The sequence below is a fragment of the Arachis hypogaea genome, chromosome 13 (assembly GCF_003086295.3).
Source record: "Arachis hypogaea cultivar Tifrunner chromosome 13, arahy.Tifrunner.gnm2.J5K5, whole genome shotgun sequence".
NCBI lineage: Eukaryota > Viridiplantae > Streptophyta > Magnoliopsida > Fabales > Fabaceae > Arachis > Arachis hypogaea.
Window position 1 is genome coordinate 111,387,197 of NC_092048.1, and position 23,484 is coordinate 111,410,680.

Genomic DNA, 23,484 nt, shown 5'->3' on the forward strand with positions numbered 1-23,484 from the left:
TACTTACAATATACAGTTTTGTATGATTTTTTTGTGTTTTGATTTTACATCTTACACCATATCAAGAAAACTTTGGTTAATATTTTACCTCCAATTCAGCCACCGAAGCTTTATGCTATGCTAAATTGCCATTCAAATCAGTTATGCAATAATCAAAAGCTTTTTACGTACAATTTCATGACAAGAAAGTTTTATGTCTGTCAAAGATTCGTTTAAACCAAAGCTACTAACTACATGAAAACCTGAAGAATATAGCTCAAAAATTTGGAAGATGTCATTAATATATATGCATGAAAGTAATAATTCTTCAGATATCAACCTCAAAGTTGCAAGAAATCCAATATGATTTTGACAAGGAAAAAGAGCAAGTTTCTTGGCCAACAGAAAAAAGTTATCCAAATTTATTGAATTCAGCTATACTCATAACATCATAAACAACCAATTCAATATAATAAAAAATAAAAAATGGAACAAAAAGAATCATCTAAGTTCACTAACAACAAAACTGAACTCTTTAGCTCAAATAAAATGAAATTATTCAATAAAATAACAATTGAGACATTCTTTCATCCATTTTCTTAGTACATCAGAAGATAATGATAACTACATTTCTTTTTAAGAATGACACAAGGATTATATTCCCATTCACATATCATCATGTATGGCGGGTACATCACTCCCTCGATTGGATCCTCCTTGATCAGATCCAAAAGTATTAAGGCTTTAACCACTTCTGATATTGGTGGTTGGAATTCAGGCTCCAGCTGTGCCAAAAGTTTATTAGTAGAATGAAACAAGACAAGGCTCAAAGGAGTTGACCAGCTGTGCCAAAAGTTTATTAGTAGAATGAAACAAGACAAGGCTCAAAGGAGTTGACCAGAATAGTTTTGTTGTCATATTTGACTGTTCAGATTTAACTATTGAAACAAGGCAGGTAGATATCCATAGAAATTTACAATTTATTATAACACAGGAGGAAAATCACAATAAAGTAATTAACGTCTTCTACAAACAATAGAATCATAATGAAAAAATCAACAAAATTGCAACCCATGAAGCCCCCTTTGATATCCACATAATCAGAAATTGAATGCAAGTACTATGTAAATTCTTATTTTAAACCTTCTTCCAGTAATATAGCATAAAATTTCCAGAATTAAATCTTTGCACACAAAAAATTGTTATCGTACAATCTGCAATTGTGATTTTGTTGAATTTGCTTTTCATATTATAGTAATTACAATTTTGAGTGTAGTTCTACTGAGATCTAACAAGTGGTTTCTCAGAAATTGGCATTGAAAAAATTCTTACAAGATTCGAGAAGGAGCTCGAAACCACCAACGGGCCGTCAATGACCACGGTAACACATGGTTATATCCCCATCCGTGTCTTCTTGTCAGTTGTCATCTAAACCATGTAATCTTGCTCTTCCCCTTCACCGTTGTCCTCGACAACATCGGTGTCATGGCCTTCTTGGCACTAAAATTGGTAACGCCGGCATTCGGGATGATGTCGTCGGCATTCGTTCAAGGAAGCGTTTCCCAGATTAGCACACAGAGATAGAGTAGGGTTTCGTTTTAGTCTGCCTTACCCAGATTAGCAGACACAGGCAAAGAGGGTTTCGTTTTACTCTAAGGAAGAGGAGGGGTCTTTTTAGAATTTTGAAACATATTATATCCTTTGATTTAATTTTTAAAAAATTTTAAATTAATATCATCTCAACCGTTGGATTTTTTTTAACATAATTCAACGATCTTAATTACATGGTGCATCAAATGTGCCCAAAATGCTTGGGCTGATTTTAGACCGACCCAGTTCATAACAAACATTTAAAGCACATTCCCATAGCATAAAAATTATGGCCATTAGAATGAGACCGTGTATTGCGCAGACCTAAATAAATAATAGTGATTAATAAATATTATAAAATAATCGAAAAATATTTTGTGAAATAATGAAAGTTTAATCATAGGAAAATATACATTGTAAATTCATACAAATTTTAAGATTTATAGTTATTTACCTAATGTCAAAGATTATCTTTATTAAAAATTTTATATACATAAAAAATTAGTCATTATATATTTGAATATAAATATTTATATTATTTTATGTTTAATGTGTATTTTATATTTTAATATATATTTTATGTAAATAATTGTTTTGTTTGTGCATGTAGTATCATTGTATCTTTATTAATTTCTGTTACAAAATTAAAATTTCATATATTTATATTATCAATTATTTTAATAAATACAAATAGATTACATTTTTATTGGATAGAACTAAAATATAAATATTAAAATAAAATAAAATAATATTAGTTGCCTATTTGACTCAGTTCAAAGTTAGCTTTTTAAATTAGCAATTATTACTTCTAATAATTTTTTAGATGTGAATTGATGTTTTAAGGATCTTTGCTAGTAATTTTATATAATATATTTTTTATTTTTTATTTTAAATATCTTATAATATGTAATGTTTTACATTGTTAATTCTCTTGAGAGACTCCAATATTTTTTAACATTTGTCATTATGCATGTAAATTATATATTTTGAAAAATATGAATTGAATACTTTAAAAGACAATTTAGATTACTACAAAAAAATTTTAGTTGTATGATTAATTTTTTTAATTATTGTGAGAACTATTACAAAATATGAATTGAAAATAGTTAATAAAACATTAATATTGTTAAGAAAAAATTTTAGTGGTATGGATTATCTTGTTAATTATTATAAAAACCATTACAAGAAGTAATGTTAAAATTGAAAGAAATATATATACACTTTGTTTCATAATAAAATGACATCTATCCTAATATGCTTACATGGCAAAATTATAAAGCAATTTATATGTTATTACTTGAACATAAAATAACTATTATAAGAAGTAACATTAAGATTGAATGAAAGATATATATGCTTAATTTTATAATAAAATGACATCTACCATAATATATTTATATGACAAAAATATAAGTAATTTATGTGTTATTTTTTAAATATAAAATAACTTTAGTATCAACTTTTTTAAATATAAATAAAAGATAAATTATTCTTAGGAATACCATTTAAAAACTAAAATGGTCTCTATTGGCTAAATTATATTATATTGGGATAGTATATATTACAAGTATAAAACTTAAATTGCGAAGGTTGAGGTTGAAGTTAAATAAATAAATAAAAATCAAAATTAAAATCAAAATCAAAATTAAGCACTTATTATAATGTCATGATGCATATGTGTGAGTATAGTATAAGATTCTTTCTCATCGTTTTTTTTTTTACTGGAATTCGTCTTTAATATATTCAAATTAAATGTTAATATAAAATCTACCTTTAAAATACAGTAGCCCAAGATGTGGTTGAAATATTTTTTTTCAGGTACTTTTTTTTTTATAAATAAATAAATATTACATATAATCACATGAAAATATAAGCAAATTAAAAAAAAAAAAACATACCAATTCTTTCCTTGATTGTTAAAATGGAGCCAATTAGCGGCTACATATTTGGCCCTCTAATGAATTTGGAAGAATATTTGTAATACGTAATCATCTTATACAAATAAAAAATATATGAGAAAGTTTAGAAATCTATCTATCTATCTATCTATCTATTTATCTATCTATCTATCTATCTATATTAGAATTCTCGTATAACCATTGTCGACCTGAAATTTTTCGATATTTTTGGAGTTTCTAAAAAATAAAATTTGTTCAATTCCGAATTTCTCGAACGGTTACGTGTTGATGCCAATTTTTCAGAGGTAAGTTGTATTGTACTTTGGTTTGAAGATAGGCTAATTGTACCAAGTAGAAGAAAAAATTTTCATGTGTAGATATAGACGTGTCAAGTAGATATGCAATCGTTGCTAAGCGCAGTAATGATATCCCTTTGCAGTGGGGTTATTATGCATCCTTCGAGCCGGACAAGAGACAGACAAAATGTGCAGTGTGACAGAAGTTGCAGTTGGTCAAAAAGTTATAGTTAGGAGATTAAAATTAATAGTAGCTTATAAATAAGTTATTTTGTGTTTGGATTTTTAACTATAGAAGTACTTATTTTAAAGTTGTAGCGTTTGGATAAATAACTCACAAAATACAATTTTTTTTAACATAAGAGAATGGATATTAAAATAACGATAATAACAAATACTTTCCATTATTGAAGGTTGATTTTACATAACCAAATCACTAAGATTACAATCGATCAGGCAATTGATTCTTTATTTGTTCTCTAATTAGTTCCATTTTTCTAGCACTTTCAGCATTCGGTTCTTCCCACGTAATATCATTAGAAACTGGTTCTTCTACTTCACCTTCACCTTCACCCATAAGATCAAAATTTTCATAGAATTCTTCAAATTGTTCATCGCTTGTGTCATTCCGTCGAATAAAATTGTGTAAAGCCATACAAGCACCAATAATTCGAACCTGTGTGTCTAAAGAAAACGATGGCACCTAAGATTTTTCATCTTGCTTTACAACATCCAAATGGGCGTTCAATTGTACATCTAAGGCTACAATGATAATAGTTGAATACTTCATTTCTTCCTCTTGCTCTGAGACCCAATCTAAAATGTGGAAGATGGTATCTGTGACCTTTATAAGGACCTAAGAACCCCATAAAACACGGATAGCCAGAATCTACCAAGTAGTACTTATCTAGCAAAAATTTAGTGCACCACAAAATCAGTTAATAAAAATAAAGAGTTTAATCTAATATAAATAATATCAGTCTCAAATATGCTAACCTTTAGGAGGAAGAGGGAAATGAAGACTTTGTCTACGCACAGCTTGATTGAAAATTTTGGTATCGTGTGCAGATCCCTCCCAACCTGCCCATACAAATGTGAAACACATGTTAAAATCACATACTGCCATCACATTTGTAGTTGTAATCCCCTTTCTACCAATGTATGAAATTTTCTTGTCGGCAGGAACAACAACAGGTATATGAGTTCCATCTATTGCACCAATACAATTTTTAAAATATGGATAATATCTTTCATCATTTTTAATTTTCACTGGAGTATCTGTGAATTGTGGATCAGTTGGTTGAATAATATGTTGAGCAAGCTTGCAAACATCATCCAATACACAATGAAATTGTCTAGAAATAATTTCCCCTGAATGTTGGAATCTCTCTTCTGCATTACGTATTGAACCTGGCTGTCCAATGATATATAAAAATATACCTACTTGTTCATGAATTCCAATCCCTTTTGTTGTCTTCAGATTGTAAGTACTTTGTAAAACATCACAGAGATGAAGGAACACAAGCTTTTTCATCCTAAATTGCTGGTAGCAACGAATAGGATGCCCATTTAAAAGTTCATTTACCCAACTACTTCCTGTCAACCTTGAAGTTCTTCGTGAATTTTTCACAACGTACTTTAGAAAATAATCAACACAAGTTGTGATTGTTATTAAAGTCATTGTCTTCTTTTTACGTTTGGCTGCGACCTTTTGTTTGTTTTCAAATTCTTCGTCTGATACATTTGTATTTGACATCAAACTTTCAGTTGAGCTGTTAGATATCCTGTTATACAAATATTTTAAACTAATATCAAAATAAATACTAGTTCACATATTAAATATAAAATAGCAAACAACCATAGAAAAGAATAAAAAAATATAATCAGATAAAATATTTTTTGAACAACACATAAATATATTAAAAAGAGACATTCTAACAAAAAAAACTTTAAGAACCAGACACATCTGCTAAACTATGAGTCTTCAACCAACCAAGTTGTAAGGCAGAATCTTCTAATCCCATAAAAATCTCTCTATTTGACCTTTTTGCCATTAGTCTTGTAGCTATAAAGAATATATCACTCCCCACTTCTAGCCCAGGTAATTGTTTGAGAACAGCTAAACAAGTAGATATACTTGGTACGTTATTTTTATGAGCTATTTCGTTGGCCTTTTCTTCTTCAAACACATTAATTATACGTTCTAGTTGAGTTGAAAGTTGAGAGGCTCTATACCCTTTTCCAACCTTTCTTCTCTTTTGTCTCATTGCACTAGGAGGCGTTGATTCATCATTTAACTCATCTTCTAAACCTTCTTCCTCATTACCATTATCTTCGCCATTATATCTATCGTTATAACTATCATTTATATCTTCAGAAGGTGCCCATGCACCTACACCAGTAGCTACAACATCTTCAAAAAGGAACTCCATTTCATCAAGATGTTTTGGACCTTCCTCTCTAAATTTTGCCACATCAGGATTTTCCTATGAAACGATAAAATGACAATTAAAAATCTCTCGATAAAATTGATATTTCTGAAATAGTTTTAAAAAATGCAACATACCTGAATCTTAGCATCCTACCAATCATCACTTGCTTGTATGGTCTTCTTAATAGGATCCCAACCAAGACCGGTCTCTTTTTCTTTTAGTTTAGCCCATAGTCCCCATTCTCTTTTCATAGCCTCCCACTTGTTTTTAAATTGTTTAGACTCATAATTTAAACCAGTCTCTTTCAAGAATTTTGTTTTTAAATTTGTCCAACCAACTTTGTTAAAATGTGTTCCAGGTCTATTTCCAGCCACCATCTCTTCTTTACATATTTTCATGAATATAACAATATTTCGTTCATTCCAATCAGCTTTAAATTTTCTTTCAGACTTGCCACTTTTATGAATTTGTTGGGGAAGAACATAAAAAAAAAATTATAAAACTAATTATAAAAATAATAGCAAGTTGTATAAAAATAAAATCACATATAAAAAAAATAAAATTAAAATCACATATAAAAAATAAAATTAAAACTGAGATTTCATAGCATACAAAATATTCAATACAAATTTAATAATAAAAATAGAATAATAAAATGATAAAAAAAAATTACCTGGAAGGAATATATGCTGGTTCAGATGGAACAGAAGATGGTGGTGAAGGGTCAATACTTCCAGCAGATGAATCATTACGTGAAAATGGTGGTGGAGGGCCAACACTTCCAGTAGATGGAACATTGCGTGAGGATGATGGTGGAAGGCCAGTGCTTTTAGAAGATGGAACCTTGCGTGAAAATGGTGGTGGAGGGCCAGTATTTCTAGCAGAAACAGGAAACATTTTTCCACAGAATCAAGAACGAAAGTAAATTTTTTTGTTTTGAAATCAATTTTTTTTTTACGGAAGTGATGAAATGACTTATCAAAAATGAGAAAGTCATCTATTTTTACTTCTCCCAAAAGCTATAAATTAACTATTCGGGAAGTTAAAAGCTCTTCTTAAAAATAGTGCCAAACACGCTTATCGTAACTTTTCATAATTCAAAAGTCAAAAAAAGTAGCTTTTGTGCGTTCCCAAACGGGCTCTAAAAGTCCTTATACTTTAAGCTCTTTTTCCAAAAGAACTTATTTAAGTTATTTACCCAAACTGGACCTAAGCAGTGGGTTAAGCAAATTGTATTTGGAGATAATTGTAGTAGGTTAAATGAGGTGATGATGTCAGCTGGGCCGGTCAGATGAATAGGAAATTTGTTTGTGGATGGGCTACTGGATTGCATAAGTTGGGCCTAGAAAGCAATGGGATGTGAAGAGGAGAGCCATGCTTGTAATTAAAATCCAGTATGTGGTGATATGCGTCTTTTGGGCATGTCTTGTTTAAATTGGTGTAGTCCATACACATCCTCTACTTACCATTGTGTTTTTTAACCATGACCACATTTGCTAGCTAGCTAGTGAATCTGAGTTCCTTTATGAACTCAACATTGAGTAGTTTCTGGGTTTCTTCTAAGAAAGCTTCCCTCTTGTCTGTACCATGGTGGCATTTCTTTTGAGCTATAGGTCAGTGAAAGAGTATTACCGTCGATTAAGAATTTCTTCTCAGTAAGAGGAAATAACTTTGTTGCAAGTATAGTTTCAAACCGACAAATAATACTCTATCAAAGTTTAATTTGTTTGTCACGAGTGCAAACCAATAATAATAACCGAGAGTATTAGATCTCGGGTTGTCTCTCAAAGGAATTACAAGGGGGTGGGGGTTTGCAAATAAGAAGACAAGAATTTAAATGGCAAGAAATTAAAGAAAACAACTAAAGATAACAACCAATAAAAAGAGGCATTCATGGCAAGGATTTAAAATTAAGGGTTTCTATCCTAGTCATTAATTATCATGCAACAATTTACAAGAGCTAATCCTATTAAGTCATCTTCAACATAGGAAGAAAGTCAAATAGGCCTAGCTAATTTCAATCCAAAAGTCCTAATCAACTCGCTAATTGAATTAGCAAGAGATTAGAGTCAATGAAAACAATATTAACTAACAACTCTAGATCACTAACATAAGTTGGGTATTAATGACTCAAAATTGCCTAATTTCTCTTTCCAAACCAAGAATGCTCAAAAAGCTACTCTAACATCCAACCAAATATTTTGTCAAACACTTGGAAGACATAAAAGGAAAGCATCATAAAATTGCAAGAATAATAAATCTACAACTACCCAAAGAAAGAAAATAATAATAGAAGCTCAATTAAACATCAATAATATGAAAACATAAAATTGCATTAAAGAAAATCCTAATCCAACAAGAGTGCATCAACATAAAAAGAGGCATAAAAAGGGAAATTAACAAGAGAACTAAGAAGAACAAAGATGTAAGAACAAGAAATTATAAAGAAAACTAGATGAAAACAAGAATTAAACTCTAGATCTAAGAGGAATTAACCTAATTCTACCCTAATTCTAGAGAGAAAAGGGAGCTTCTCTCTAGAAACTTCCTAAAGCATGGTCCTAAGTTAATCTAATTGCTCCCCCTTGTTTCCTCTTGAATTCTGCATCAAATAGCCTCATAAATGAGTTGGATTTAGGCCTGGAAAGCTCAGAAATCGCCCCCAGCGTATTCACTTTAATGAGGTCACGTGACACTTGTCACGCATGCGCGTCGCTTGTCAAATTCGCTTCTCATGCGTACGCGTGGATGACGCGTGCGCATTGTTGGCAGGTTTCTCCCTCACGCGTACGCGTGGATGACGCGTGCGCGTGACCTTGAATTCTTCAAATGCTCATTTCTTCATGAATTCTCCATTTTGCATGCTTTTCTCTTCACTTCTTCCATCCAATCCTTGCCTTATAAGCTTGAAATCACTCAACAAACATATCAAGGCATCGAATGGAATCAAAGTGAATTAAATTTAGCTAATTAAAGGCCTTAAAATCATGTTTTCACTCTTAAGCACAAATTAGAGAGAATTACAAAAGCATGCTATTTCATTGAATAAATGTGAGATAAGTTGATAAAATCTCCTAAATTCAACACAAGATAAACTATAAAATTGGGGTTTATCACTCAGATTGCTGGGTTGATGGCAAGTTTGTGGTAGATGACATTTGGGTCAATGCCTGGCATGTCTGCCGGGGTCCAAACAAATAGGTCAATGTTTTGCTGTACTAATGTAACAAGGTGTTCCTTTTCTTGCGCTTGTAAAGCATACCCAATATAGGTGTGTTTGTCTTCATCGGTTGTCAATTGTATTTTCTTTAACATGTCCGTAGGCATAGGTCAGACTTGCTAGTTTGTCCGAGGATCCAGGTCTGCCAAAGCAGGCAAACTCTCCTAGTTATAAACTGCTTGTACACACAGTTGGTCGTCTTGCCCTGAAGGGTTTGTTTTTAAGCTTGCGGTATAGCATTGTCTGGCCTCCTTCTAGTCAGTGTGGATAGTTACAACTTTGTTATCCTGTGAAGAAAACTTGACACACAAGAATATAGTGGAGACAATAGCATGAAAAGCATTTTAAGAAGGTCTGTCTAAAATGATATTATATGGGCTTTTCAGTCCACGACCAAGTATTGAATATTTAGAGTTTTACAATTAAGGTAATTGCCTAATGTTGTTTGTTACCATATATAACCTCGGATTAAAACGCACTCACCTGAAAAACATACCAATTCCCCTGTAGATGGTTGCAGAGCTTTGTCACTCAGCTTCATTTTTTGGTATGTAGAATAAAACAATATGTCGGCGCTACTGCCTGGGTTTATATGGGCTTTCTTCACCAATGGCTCGCTGACTTGAAGTGGTATAACTACAGGATCGTCCAAGTTTTTGTTTATTGTTTGCAGTTTGAAGGATTTAATATGACGTCTGGGATATCCATGTTGGTGGTATAGGTCGGTTCAGAGTTGGTAACTGCCATCATGGCCCTATAGGACCTCTTTCTGGCCGAGTTGTTACATCCTTCACCTGCAAAACTGCCAGAAATACAATTAATAATTCTGCGAGGTAGATTAGGATTTCTGTCTACCTTTCTTCCTTTGTCTCTATGATTATCATTTGATTTGGCCCGAGGTCTTCTGCATTTTGCCGGTGTCCTCGGTTGTCAATGTATTTTTCTAACAAGCCTTGGTGAGCTAGCTTTACGAGTAGGTCTTTCGCTATAATGAAGTCATCTATGGTGTGTCCATACTTTTGATGAAAAGCACAATATTTAAACTTGTTCACGTATCATTGGTCTTGGTATGTCTCTATTTATTTTTTGAGGTTTGATCAACTTTGAATGTAAGATATCTTTGATAGTGTCCTCTCTTTTGGTGTTAAAAAGGATGTACATATCGAATTTTGGCGTTAGTTTGAAAGTTTTTTACCTGTTTTATTACTCGAGTACTTTTTTCGCTTTTCCTCCTCTTTGCTAGGGTTGGGCCTCTTTACTTTTCGAATTTGTCGAAACTCTTCTATTTCGATTTGGCTTGTTGCCTTTTCTCGGAATTTGGCCAATATCTTTGGTTTCGTCACAACTATTGTTTCCTGGAATTTTCCATTTTTCAGGGTGGAGCCCACTTTTCAGGACATGTAAGTAGACTTCGGGGTTAAGGTTAGGTATCTTCGTGGTTGGCTTGGCAAACCTCGTCATGTATTCTTTAAGGCTTTCATTCTGTCCTTGTTTTATAGTGCTAAGGTAGTCGGAGTAATGCACATAGATCTTTGATGCAAAAAAATTATTGATGAAGAGATTGGCCAGCTCATCAAAACTTGATATAAAACCTACAGGCAAATTAGAAAACCAGATCAAGGCATCACTATCTAAAAATGTAGGGAATGTGCGACCGGGTATTTGATCGGATGCACCGTTCATGAATATCATTGTGTAAAATTTGGTAACATATACGTTGGGATCGCCAATTCCTTCATAAGGTTTTAGTGTCGTTGGTAAGGTGAAGTTTTTGGGCATCTAGAATTTCATGATGTCTTTTGAAAAAGGATTGGTCATTTTCACCGTTGGCTTCGTGGAGGTTGTTATTATAGGGTTGGCTTCTGACGAGTGCTCGTCTTGATCATCTTTGTTCTCAGTGTTCTTGTGCTCTCCTCCCTTATTTTGGTTGTTTTACTTCTGACGTAATAGATCGGCCATTTTTTGGTTCTCTGCTCACAGGGATTATTTGATGGCTAATAATTTAGCTTGAGTAGGGGGAGGAGGGGGTTGCTTAGTTTGCCCACCATAAGTTACGTCTTGCAAAAGAGGATAAGTAATCAAACAAAAAAATAAATAAACTCGGACCCCACAGTAGGTGCCAAATGTTCCTATGTAGACAGTCGGTTCCAAGGTATAGCTCGCCCTGCTTGATGTCTGGTCTCGCCTTTTCTTGGACTGGATGAAGTATACGTCGGCTTCTCTAGAACGGCGGCGGTGGGTACTTGCAAAAGCATTCCAACGCTCAAGTTAGAATAAGTATAAGATGATAGAGAAGATATTCAGAGTGAATAGCGTACTTTTTTCCTCTTTAGGTTTTCTTATTTAAACTTGTTATATTATAGGTGGTTATTCGTATTTGCCTAACCGTTGAGTATATCGACTTGATTTTGTGGTAACTGCTTCTGAGTGGTATTTGACTCTGTGTGGATGAATTCGTTAGAAAAGGAAGTTAGTCTCTTTTGACTTGGCACGCGTTTATTTTGTTTTACTCAGATTCCGATTTATACGTATAACTGGACCAGGTTATAGCTAACGGATCAAGAGGAATCATTAAAATCAGCATTATTTATTTTGTTTTATTCTTTAGAACAATATAAGATGCTAAAAAATAAAATATATTTTTAAAATGATCTCAGTAATTGAAGACATATATGCATATATCACTGTACACTGTAGCAAGTGATGAAGTATTAGATTCTCGTCTGCAGCCATCTTTTTAAAAAACTCCTGATTTTAAAATTTGAAAAATTAATTGTACCTTATACATTTAAAATTCTTCCCACCTCTTTCACTTTTCTTCTTCTCTTTCTCTCCGTCTCTTTTTTTTTTTTCCCTCTGTGCCCCTCTCTCTCCAAGTTTCTTGTTATTGTTGTTGTTATATATGAATGACGCGGTATACCATTGTTTAATTTAATCCACCTATCATCTTTCCTGTCACTTTAGTTAGGAGAGACCATCCATAAAGTAGACTCCAAAAAAAATATATTCACATATAACAATAAAATATTTTTTTTATATATGATTAAATATATAGCTATTTTTTATTATTTCTAATCAATCATATGGATAAAAAATAAATAAACAATATACATAAAATAATACATATAACATTTCTTTATATCGAAACGATCCTATCCCAGTATCCCTTTCCATTTTCATCCTCCCATATGCTGATACTCGGTAAACTTTCTGTGGCAAAGCAAAACTGATGGTACTACAATATTGAAAAAACTTGTATTAAATAAAAGAATAAAATAAATTTAATGTTTTAGCCCTTATAGCTCAGTGGTAAAAAGTTGGTTTTGTAAATTGAAGGTCCGTAGTTCGATCCTCGCTGAGGGTAAAGTATTGTATTAGTTTTTTAATCCCGTCATGGCCAAATGTGAAGAAAAGTAGAGAAGGCAAGTGACGAAGGAGATCCATACTAAAATGGAATGCACATGTCATTAGACTTGTACAAAATGCTGTAGAAAGTTTGATTAACTAGTATACAGAATCTTCTATTTTATTTATAAATCTTTTCTATAGTTGTAGAGTATCCTTACAGCATGCAATAATATCTAAGCCGAAGCATGAATTTGAACATTTGAAATTAGTCTGGTGAGTTTGCTTAACGTTTCGCGTGCCGAAATGGTATCCGGATGATGTTCACCACAAATTGAAGTCCTAATAAAAACAGCCTTCCTGATTAGATCATCCCCTATGTCAAACTGCGCACCTCTTAGCATTAGCTTCGCCCTCGTTTCAATCACAGTTGCTCTACACAGAGCCAGCTCTTGCCAAAGGCATGGATTCAACTGAGCTTTCGTCTGGATGGATCTCCAGCACAGCGATTTGTCCAGCCATTTGTCAACCGGCGTGACAAATGCCTGGTCTGCACCTTCCAAAGCCATGGTGCAAAGCTGCAGAAGCTCGATTGCAGCCGTGCACCTAGAGTATGTAATGAAAGTCTGAATTGCAAGTGGCAGAACCACTTTCTTCACAAGATATAAGAGCTCAGAAACCTCGAGCTCAACGACCGGAGGAGTATGGCCAAATCCAAATATTAGAAAACATGCAGCCCATAAATGCTCTAGATCTTGAGATATTGATCCTTGACTAATAACAGCTTGAACCATTGCTTCTGGAGCTCCAGTAAGTTCCCTTTTTCGCGCACATTGCCTTATGAGCTCATTGAATTGGACATATCCTTCTTTCGTACTACTCCTTGCAAGGTTGAATCTTAGCAACAGAGTAGATGCTTCTATTTCGGATTTTTTGGTGTGTGAGGAGGCAAATCCACATGTTAAGGATTGCAGTAATTTTCTCCAAGAACATGTTCCCTTTTGCTTTTCTGGTAGATTCTGAGCAGTATGTGCCAATAAGGAAACCGGAATTGCAGCCGGCGCAAACCATCCACTTACCAGCACCATTCTGGTTGCCAAGCTCCTGGGGCCATCTGCATGATCGAATATTGAGAAACAAACATCGAGGAGCTGCAGAAGGAAACTGTTGTGCCTTAATGACTGTGACGTGTCCTTCAAGGGAATTCTGTTTATGGTGTCTAAGAGCCTGCTTGGGGTTATAGGTAACTCGGACAGAACTCCGCTGACAATAGCGAGGCCTAAAGTTAGCCTTCCAACTTTCTCCTCGATAACTCTCAGCGCATCCACCTCTGCAACCGGATAGTCCTTGCCATTCCCTTGCATTAGAGACATTGCTTCCACTCCTGATAAGTATGAAAGTTTCAGAGGTTCCAAGTTCATGATTCCGGGAAGGCATGTTGATATTATCACATGAGTCTCTCCACCGAAACGAGGGAGAAGATCCATCACAAGTTTGTGATCCCACCAATCTTTTTCACTCTCCAAGTTATCAATGATAACAAGATATGGAATGTTTCGCATCAGCTCCTTCCGTACTCTACAAATAGCACTCTCTTCCTGCTCTTCAAATCCAGTTATCTTGGTTTTCTCCAAACTATTGTTAGCTCCCACGTCTGCTTCTAAAAACGACCTGAGGTTTAGATAGTTCTGCCTTATATACCTGCTCTCCCCTCCAAGCCATAGAACCATCTTGTATCTCTGGTGAAATCTGTAAGCAAACTCAAGAATCAGCTCTGTTTTTCCAATTCCTGATTCTCCTGAAACACAAGCGATACCTTTCCCATACACAACCTTCATTTCTCTTTTCCTCCTAGCAAACTTTCCACCGCGTTTGACCCTCGGACGGTAGTGCCTATGAGAAAATTCAGTACTATGCATTTCAATCTCCTTTTCTGACTCCTTCCATAGAACTGGTTCTTTTGCCTCCATGTTTTGCTTTTCGTCTAAAACATAACTCCTGCCCCTACCAATTGTCAAATGCTTCCTCTTGGCTCTTGCTTTCAGTTCAATGTAGTCTTGCTGTGAATCTCCTGTAACATCACCAAAGAGCATGAACTCCAATTGAGAAAGCTCTTTCTTCCTACCAATAAAGCTCTCGTTTCGGGTCAAAGGGAACTCCTCTTCTTTCACTTTCTGTCTCCATTTTGTCAAATGCTCCGCAACACTTCTCCGGCCTAACCTCATTGCAAAGGATGTGACTGTGCTTAGTATGCAATCTCTCCAGTTTCCATCCTGAGCTTCTAATTTCCATTCTTCAACCCGAGAAAGGCCATGAACAGCATCTCTCCACTCTTGCTCCAACCCTCCATATGAAAGCCAAAGCTCCCCTCCATGTTTTTCCCACAGCTCACCCCTCTTTTCGATTATATCCCTAACAAGGCAATCAGCTGGACCCAAATCAAAGTATATTGGCACCAAATTCTTCTTGCTGGAAAAAAATTGCAACTCCTCAATGCTGTATGGATTTTTGAAAGACTTCCTTGTTATAATTACTACCCCGAAAGAAGCAATGCTCATAGCTCTCTCAGCAATTCCAAGCTTGCAAGAGTCCTTGCATCGAGCCCTATCCGATACAAGGCAACTGATGCCTTGAGTCTCTAACTCCGCACGAAGCCAATTGGCAAATCTTATTAGAGGAGGTTTTCGACCATGTAATCCTATAAAGACATCACAACTCTTTAGTCTGTAAGAAGAAATTGATCTGGATCCTGGAGTTGATGATGTTCTTTGGTTTTTTCCTTTCTTTCTTCCTTTCTCTTTTGATCCAGAATAACTATCATCATAGCTACTAGAGATTCCGACTGAGGAAGATATACGATCAAGTTTCTGTAAATCACCTGAATTACAACCAGCCGGAGATGCAGATACAGACACAGACACATCAGAGAAGTTACTTCTAATATTAGCAAGAGACTTCAGTTCTGGGATTGCTGCACTGGTGCTAGGGAGAGCTGCATCTGCATGAATTCTGTCACTTGAAGCTTCAGGCCTTATAGACTCTGATAAATGGCATGATGATGTTCTTGGAGAGAAGAAGGGTGATTGGTTTGCTGAGAAAAATGCTGAAGATGATGATGACATGTTCCTTGAACTCATCGCCACCAAAGGTCCAAATGTAGAACTCTCTTCTTGAATATCCATAGTTGGAGATGGTACTTTTTCCAGCAGCAGCTGTGGAAGTATCAAATCCCATGCATCCACAATTTTGAAAGGAATTCAAAGAAACAATACCTGTGAAAATTCAGATAATTTCATTGTAAAAATTCACAAAATGTACTCTAAACTATAAAAATATGGCAGAAGGGATCAAACTGAAAGTTCTACATTGGATGTTTATGGCACTTAAAGTAAGTACTGTGAACCAACAAAGTGAAAGAAGGAAAAGCCAACTCAACTAAGTCTTTTAAGAAAAAGTAAACAGTGCCACCATCATCTAAACTTATACTTCTGTAGATCTCAAAATTTCCACACACACAAGAGTGCTTTAAAAAAAAAAAAAAAAGAAGAATTGAAGAAGGGGAATTTCAATTTTGTCAATTCATAAACAGCAATTACCACTGGTAGGTAGCAACAGAGTCAACTTATACGGAATATTAACTTTACAGAAACATTTTGATACTGAATACACAAGGTAAAGAAATAAAGTATCTACTGTTGTTCCAAAAAATCAGAGAAAAAAGTCTTTCAACTCGGTTATTATAAGCAAAATTCACCAACCAAATTTAGAAGCAAGGAACTTAGGGAGAAGAATAAGATAAAAAAAAATTATATTAGGAATAATGCATTGTGGTTCAGATCTGAACACTTACGAATCCGTGAAGCTGATACACTGGTGTAGATTCACTGTATTTGCCTCCAACCAACCCAATCTCGTTTCTCTGAACAAATGACAGAGTTCAAAAAATGACCAACCACTCAAATTCAGAAGCACTTTTAACAGTGACAATCACGAACTAAAACCAAAGCAAATGAATTACCAAAAGCAAAGTAAGAAAAACAAAGATTACTTGAAAATGCACACACACAAACACAGAGAGACAGAGACACATTATTACCAAATGGAGACATTTCAATGACACAAAAGCATTGACCAATGAAGTGAGAAATCATGGGAGACACCCATTTCAGAAAAACAGAAACTTCAAACAAAAAAAAAAAAGGGGTGGGAATCAATGAATGGCATAAAGTGCCAACCTTTTTCAGCTGTGGAGAGAACAACTCCTTCTGGGGGTGCAGAACTGTAGCTGTTTTTTGATAACCACGCTCATATAAATTAAAAAGAAATACAAGCGTTTATCTTTATGGTGTGAATGTGATGTATTTGGCTACGGTTGCAGTTGTGTAATTCTTATCTTTATTGGTGAGTGCTGAAAGAGTGAGAAAATGGAGTCTGAGAGTGAGAAGAGAAGAAAGAGGAATGGATCTGAGTTGGGTATGGTGGAATACTGGAATGGCAGTAGGCTCCACATTTTTATACAACTGTTAAATCTGCAGAATACAATCGCCAGTATCGTTTGGGCATTTGGATTCACATTCTTTCTTGTTTATTAAACTTCTTTCTTTGTTTCCTTTTTACCTTTTTGTTTTTGAGTTTAAATTAATGTGTGTGTGAGTGTGTTGGTGGTGTTGTGGGTACTTAAATGGAAGGGAAGGTTTGATTTAAGATGCGAGTGTTGATACCAAAACGTGCTGTTTTTGTTTTTGTTTTTGTTTTTGTTTTTGTACTTGCCTCCATGTGTGTGACCATTCATTTATGTATTTGTCCATCTTATTATTGGATTAACTATACTTCTTATTTACACTAATTTTTACCAGTAATGTTATGTGATTGTGTACAAATATTTTTGACAACTAAGTAATTCACATGTTCAACTTCAATTCCAACATCTTCTCTACCTCCTTTTAACTTAATTGAAAAAATACCTTTAATGATTTTTTGTTAGACATGATTACAAAAATAGCTTGTTTATTTAATATTTCTCAATTTATATATTATATCCTATAATAAGAGAAAAAAATTATAGGAACTAAATTTTAGTTAATCAGCATTAGTTAATTTTAATATTTAAGTTTTTAGGATTTAAAATTTAATATTTATGATTTAGAATTTAGAATTTAAAATAAATAAAATAATTAAATTGAGTGCTATTATCTATAAAAGTTTAATTACTTAATATTACTCATTAAAAGAATTATAATTACACAAATAAAAAAATAATTCATTTGTCATTTAGTTTTTAACTGCCACCTATGTTGCTACTTTTTTTTTTTTTTTTTTTTTGCACCCTCTAGCTCGTGCACGTTCTGCTTCTATTAATGGCTGATCAGAGCACTTCAGATTGGTCATCATATTTATAGTGGTATAGTATTATATTTGGAAATTTGCGTAGTTGATGTGCATATTTCATCAGTTATTTTATTATAATTACTATTTCATGTTTGGATTACTAGTATCTATTTGATCCTTTCTTATGATACTTCAATTAATATATAACGTATAGTGGGTTATGGAGGCAAATATTATTTTTTCTTTTATTAGTAAGAAAAACAAATGAAGAAAACTTGGATACTTGCTTCTTGGTATCAGAAGGAGTAATAATCAAAAATCATATCATACAGATGCGGGGACATCATAGGTTAAGAAAAAGAAAGTGAACTCATTCTGTAAACGTAACGGGGTTGATTTTGTGCAAAGTTATTCGGACATGATAATGATGAAGGGATAAAAAGACATAGGAAATTTTGATAGAAATATGGATTCAATATACAATGAGTTGAAAAGGGAAAAACTATATACATTAGTTAATCCAATCATGGTCCAAGCAAACAAAAGGGAAAAAGAGAGTGAAGACAGCATAATGCTTACCCCTAAAAGCAACATTTGATATGATTACACATTGTTGGCACTAAATAGATACCCACTTTTCTAATTAAATACAAGTTTAATCCCATTATATTTATAGTATACTTTAGAATATTTCTTAAACTTCTAACAGTAAATTAGTATTTCATTCATGTGTATAATTCACCCATCGCAGTTGGATTGACTTGCAACAAATTAAATTACAATTGGATATTTCAACATCAGTCCAAAAGGTTCTTTAGTCTTTATAATAATAGGGCGACGTTTGCCCCCATGTGAGACCAGATGTGAATTTACGGCCACGATCTGCTAGCAGTGACAATACATTGTCCAATCAACGGTTCAGATCAAGACACATACCACTGTATGTGCGATAGAGGATAAAGAGACAAATAAAAGTTTGAATACAAAGCGGTAACGAATAAATAAATAAGACACTACTGTATGTCTGTACCCCCGCGGGGGTATGGGAAGATAATTATATTGCGGTAAATTATTATTTAAGTCTCTCGTACATGATTAAATTTTAATTTGATCCATAAAATTTTAAATATTTTATTTTAATTTTTAAAAAATTAAACATTAATTTTAATTTTTAAAAATTTTACATAAATTTAATGTTATTTTATTTTTAAATTTGACACAAATAATTAATATATTAAATAGCTAATAATATTTTATTTCTGTAAATAAAATCAACACATGAATTATCATTAACATAAAAATTATTCCTTTAATTTTAGAATATTGATAATTAATTGATAAAATTTGAAATTTTCTTTTACAAAAAAGATGTCAAAAAAATATTATAAAAAAGTTTTAATTATATTTTTCTATTATATGAAAAAGAATATGACTTAATAATAACATCCACATCAGTTAATTTATTAAGCATTCGTATTAAATTTAATAATTAGGATAACATTAAATTTCTTTAAAATTTTTTAAAATAAAAATAAAATATTAAAAATTAAATTAAAATTTAACCTATATTAAAAACTAAAATAATATTTTATCCTTCGCATAATAATTAATGAGACACAAAAGGTTGAATTGATAGTTGCTTTGTTAATGAACCCATGTTGATAAAACAAACCTTTTACAAATTAAAGATCAAACATGAATGAACACGGAAGGTTTGCCTAATCAATACAATTGAATTTATTCAATTAATATAAATTCAAGAATACTACTAAATGTCAGATATTTTTATTAGTTAAGTTTAACTAAGTTAAATTTAGTTTGATAAAAGTTTTTAGAGAAGTGCATTTTATTTTATATTTGGTAAATAAAAAATTTATATACTTATTCTTGCAATTTTTAAAAATTATGAGTATTTTTAAAAGTATTTAAGAAAAAAAATTTTAAAGTTATTTTATACTTATTAAAATAAAAAAATCTGATATAATTTTATATATTAATTAATATTTAAATTTAATTTTTACATTAATATTTATTATAATATTTTAAATTTTAAAAACTATTTTATCAAATGTATTTGTTATTATTTATATTTATTAAAAATTATTTTTAATTTAATGTATTAAATACAGATGTTACAATTTTTAAAAAATTAACTTTTAAAAACTAATTTTTATAAGTTACTTTTAAAAAATAAAATTTAACACAAAAAAAAAATCAAAACAAAATTTGATCTCTAGATTTTTGTTTCTATTTTTCAAAAAGAATATGGTAATTCACAATAAAAAAATTTATAAAAAATTCATTTGACATAAAATTATCAAGTTTTAAGGATTAAAAGATCTTATTTTTTTAATAATAATTACAAAAATTTGTATTTTCTAAAATATTTTTTCTAGAATATATATTTAATATCTAATTCTTTTTGTCGTGTTTTTAAATTTTTGAGGGATCTATTTATTGTTATTAGTATCTTCTGGGATTCTTTTTATTGGCGTTGTAAATTTTTAGGTCTTATTTTAATAATTTACTTGATTTTAGGTATTATTTATATTCTGACGGTTGCTTGAAAATGGATTGCTTTTAAGCCTGAACGTTAGGTTCAGATTCTTTATGGGGCAGCGTCTAACTTCTGCTTGTACCGAAGTACCGCCGTCCGAGCTCCTCGTGAGGAGGTGAGGGTGGTACCTGCAAGAGATTTTGATACTTAAGTTAGCAAGGGTTTTAGTAGATTGGATTCTAAATACACCTGAAGATATCAATGTATTTATAATAAAATAGATAATCACTTTTTAGAGTAGTTCTACTTTAGATGGGGGATAATCGTTTATTTTTTTAAAAAAGTTGTTGAGATCTTCTTTTTAAATAAATGAGAAATATCTTAAAAATTAGCTACTTATCTAAATAATAGAAGTGAACTGTTCACTACAACAATATAGATTATTTTTTAGGGTTATAATGTGTAAAAGAAAATTAAAATTTGTCAAAAAAATAAATTTTGACACTATTTTAACTATGAAAATATGTTAATAAAAGTTTTGTCAAAAATAGTATTTTTAACATATAAGTGATTGTGAAAAAAATTTAAATCTTATTTTGATAAATATTGACTGTCAAAAATAATTTGTTAGAAAATTTTGAGAACATATTTTCTGTGATACTTATTAATTGTCAAAAATACTATTTATTTTGACACTTATTAACTATAAAATATTCTCAACAAAAAATTTTAACAAAGAATGAGATGAGATCTTGAAACTAAAGAATAACTTGAGATTTTGAAGATAAAGAATGAGTAGTATAATCCTAAACTGATAGCAGTGTGATGTCAAAATTAACAGAGTCAAAGAAGAAGAAAAATAGTGGAGTAAATTGAAAACAAATGAGTGTCAAAATTGATGAGTAATTTTCTACGGTCAAATTATTTATCAAGAAAACATAGAAAATTTGACATTTATGATATTTGTCAAAAATATATATTAATTTTGACATTTAATTATGATGTTAAAAAATAAAATGTTAAAATAACTCTATTTTCTTGTAGTGGTTGTCGTCGCGTCCGACCTCTATAAAATTGAATAAATATAGATGAAACAAACTCTCTTAGATGAATTTTAATTATTTTGAGTTTGACTATATTTTTAGACAAAATGAACATTTCTAAATTCAATCGACGGATAATGGATCGAGCTAGATTTTTTTTAAAAATATTTCTTACAGATACTCTTCGTTAATTAATTCATTTAATTCGCCTTTTGTTTTGTTTTTAAAAAATAATAATAAAAATAAAGATCTAAGTATATCTAATTTGAAAACATATAGTTCTCATGGTGAATTCAGCTGGCCCCAATAAATTAAATCCTCTCTCTTTCGGAGGTGATGATGTATGTAGAGCCGTTGGCCACACATTTGAATGAATAGGGTTCATGAATCCAGCTGATGCTATTATTTAATTACTATATTACTTATACAACAATTAAAAAGAAATAAGATATTGGAGAACGAGAAAAAAATAATAATACGTACGTGTCATTAAATGTTTTACAATTTAACATAAAAAAATTTAAACATAAGACAAATGCAATAAAAAATATTGATTATTTAACACATCTTTATAAATAATACATACTAGACAACGACAATTATTTGGGGTAGGTTCCCTTATAAAGGTTTTTTAATTAATTTGTTTGAAATTAGATAGAGAGAATAAGTGGGTCATAAGGAAGAAGATGGTCACCATCCTAAGTAGGATCAAAATCAATCAACTCAATAAAAAATGAAGGATCTTCTCTATATACATGTACATGTTGGCCCCACCATACCAGCATAATAGTCGTCGTTCCAAGAGTGTTTGTCTTCCACAACATCACAAAACAAAAACAGGCCCCCTCCCTCTTTTTCTGTCTTTTTCTTACTCTTTTATGTTTCTTTTTTGGAGCATAATCTCGAATGCATGCCAAAGTTTTATGTTATGTTATGTTATGTGTTCCATACAAAATGTCTCGTGTATGTTTCTGTAGGGTACAAATTGTCATACATATTTGCCTTTTTTTTTTATATATTTTTTATAAGTTCTACCAAAAGAAAAAAAAAATGTATCGTTATTTTAATAACTAATATTATATATATAGCACGATTGTTTATAATTAATGTAGGATTTTCATTGCTTTTGTTTATATCTGCTACGTGTATGACTGGAGGAATTTTTGGTGTCTTATATTGTGGATTCAGACTTTTTGTTTATAAATAATTGAGTAGTATTTTGATTGAGCCAGCCACTCTAAGATTGTACTATAAGGGTTATTGATGAAGCTGTGATTTATGACAATTAAATCCAAATCTTGAATAAGTTAAAACATTAACTATCAATTATTAAGTGCACTGTTGTGAAACAGTTAAAAAGAATAGGGAATTAATGCCGTACTTCAATTCATAGATTTTGTTAAATATTTGGTAATTAAGAAAATTTAAAACCGTAATAAATGATCTCAATATACTACAGTAGAGTAACTGGCTTCTTGGTTACAGTTGTTGGATAAGGAACCTACCCGGAAAGTGTTAGTTTTAATTTTATGAGGCATTATTACTGTCTATCCCGTGAAATTATTTAATTATTTCAATAACTTATTATTTAGTAACTTTTCTTTAATTTATACGGTTCTACTTCACGCTCTTCATTACTTTGATCGAATACATTGTCATAAACAACACAACATAGCAAAACTAATGATTATAGACATTTATTAAGGATGAGTTAGCATGATCTCCAATATTTCCGTCAAATTATCTTATTCGGTTCCTTCCTGATATGAATGAGAGAGAGAGAGAGAATTAGAGAGATGATCATTGGATTGGAGTTGACAAAAGAAAATCTAGAAGCCATTGGAGGCCAAGCCGAC

At 31.9% G+C, this 23,484-nt stretch overlaps 1 protein-coding gene across 1 annotated transcript; it reads right to left on the minus strand.

The window, feature by feature from the left end:
• Positions 1 to 12,925: 12,925 nt before the first annotated feature.
• Positions 12,926 to 17,411, minus strand: LOC112732685 (uncharacterized). Its single transcript, XM_025781432.3, has 3 exons — positions 16,996 to 17,411; positions 16,611 to 16,679; positions 12,926 to 16,032 (listed from the first exon to the last, which is right to left on the minus strand). Exon 3 carries the CDS (start codon positions 15,940 to 15,942, stop codon positions 12,997 to 12,999), a length of 2,946 nt encoding a protein of 981 aa, XP_025637217.1. The 5' UTR covers positions 15,943 to 16,032; positions 16,611 to 16,679; positions 16,996 to 17,411; the 3' UTR covers positions 12,926 to 12,996.
• Between the last annotated feature and the right edge of the window lie 6,073 nt (positions 17,412 to 23,484).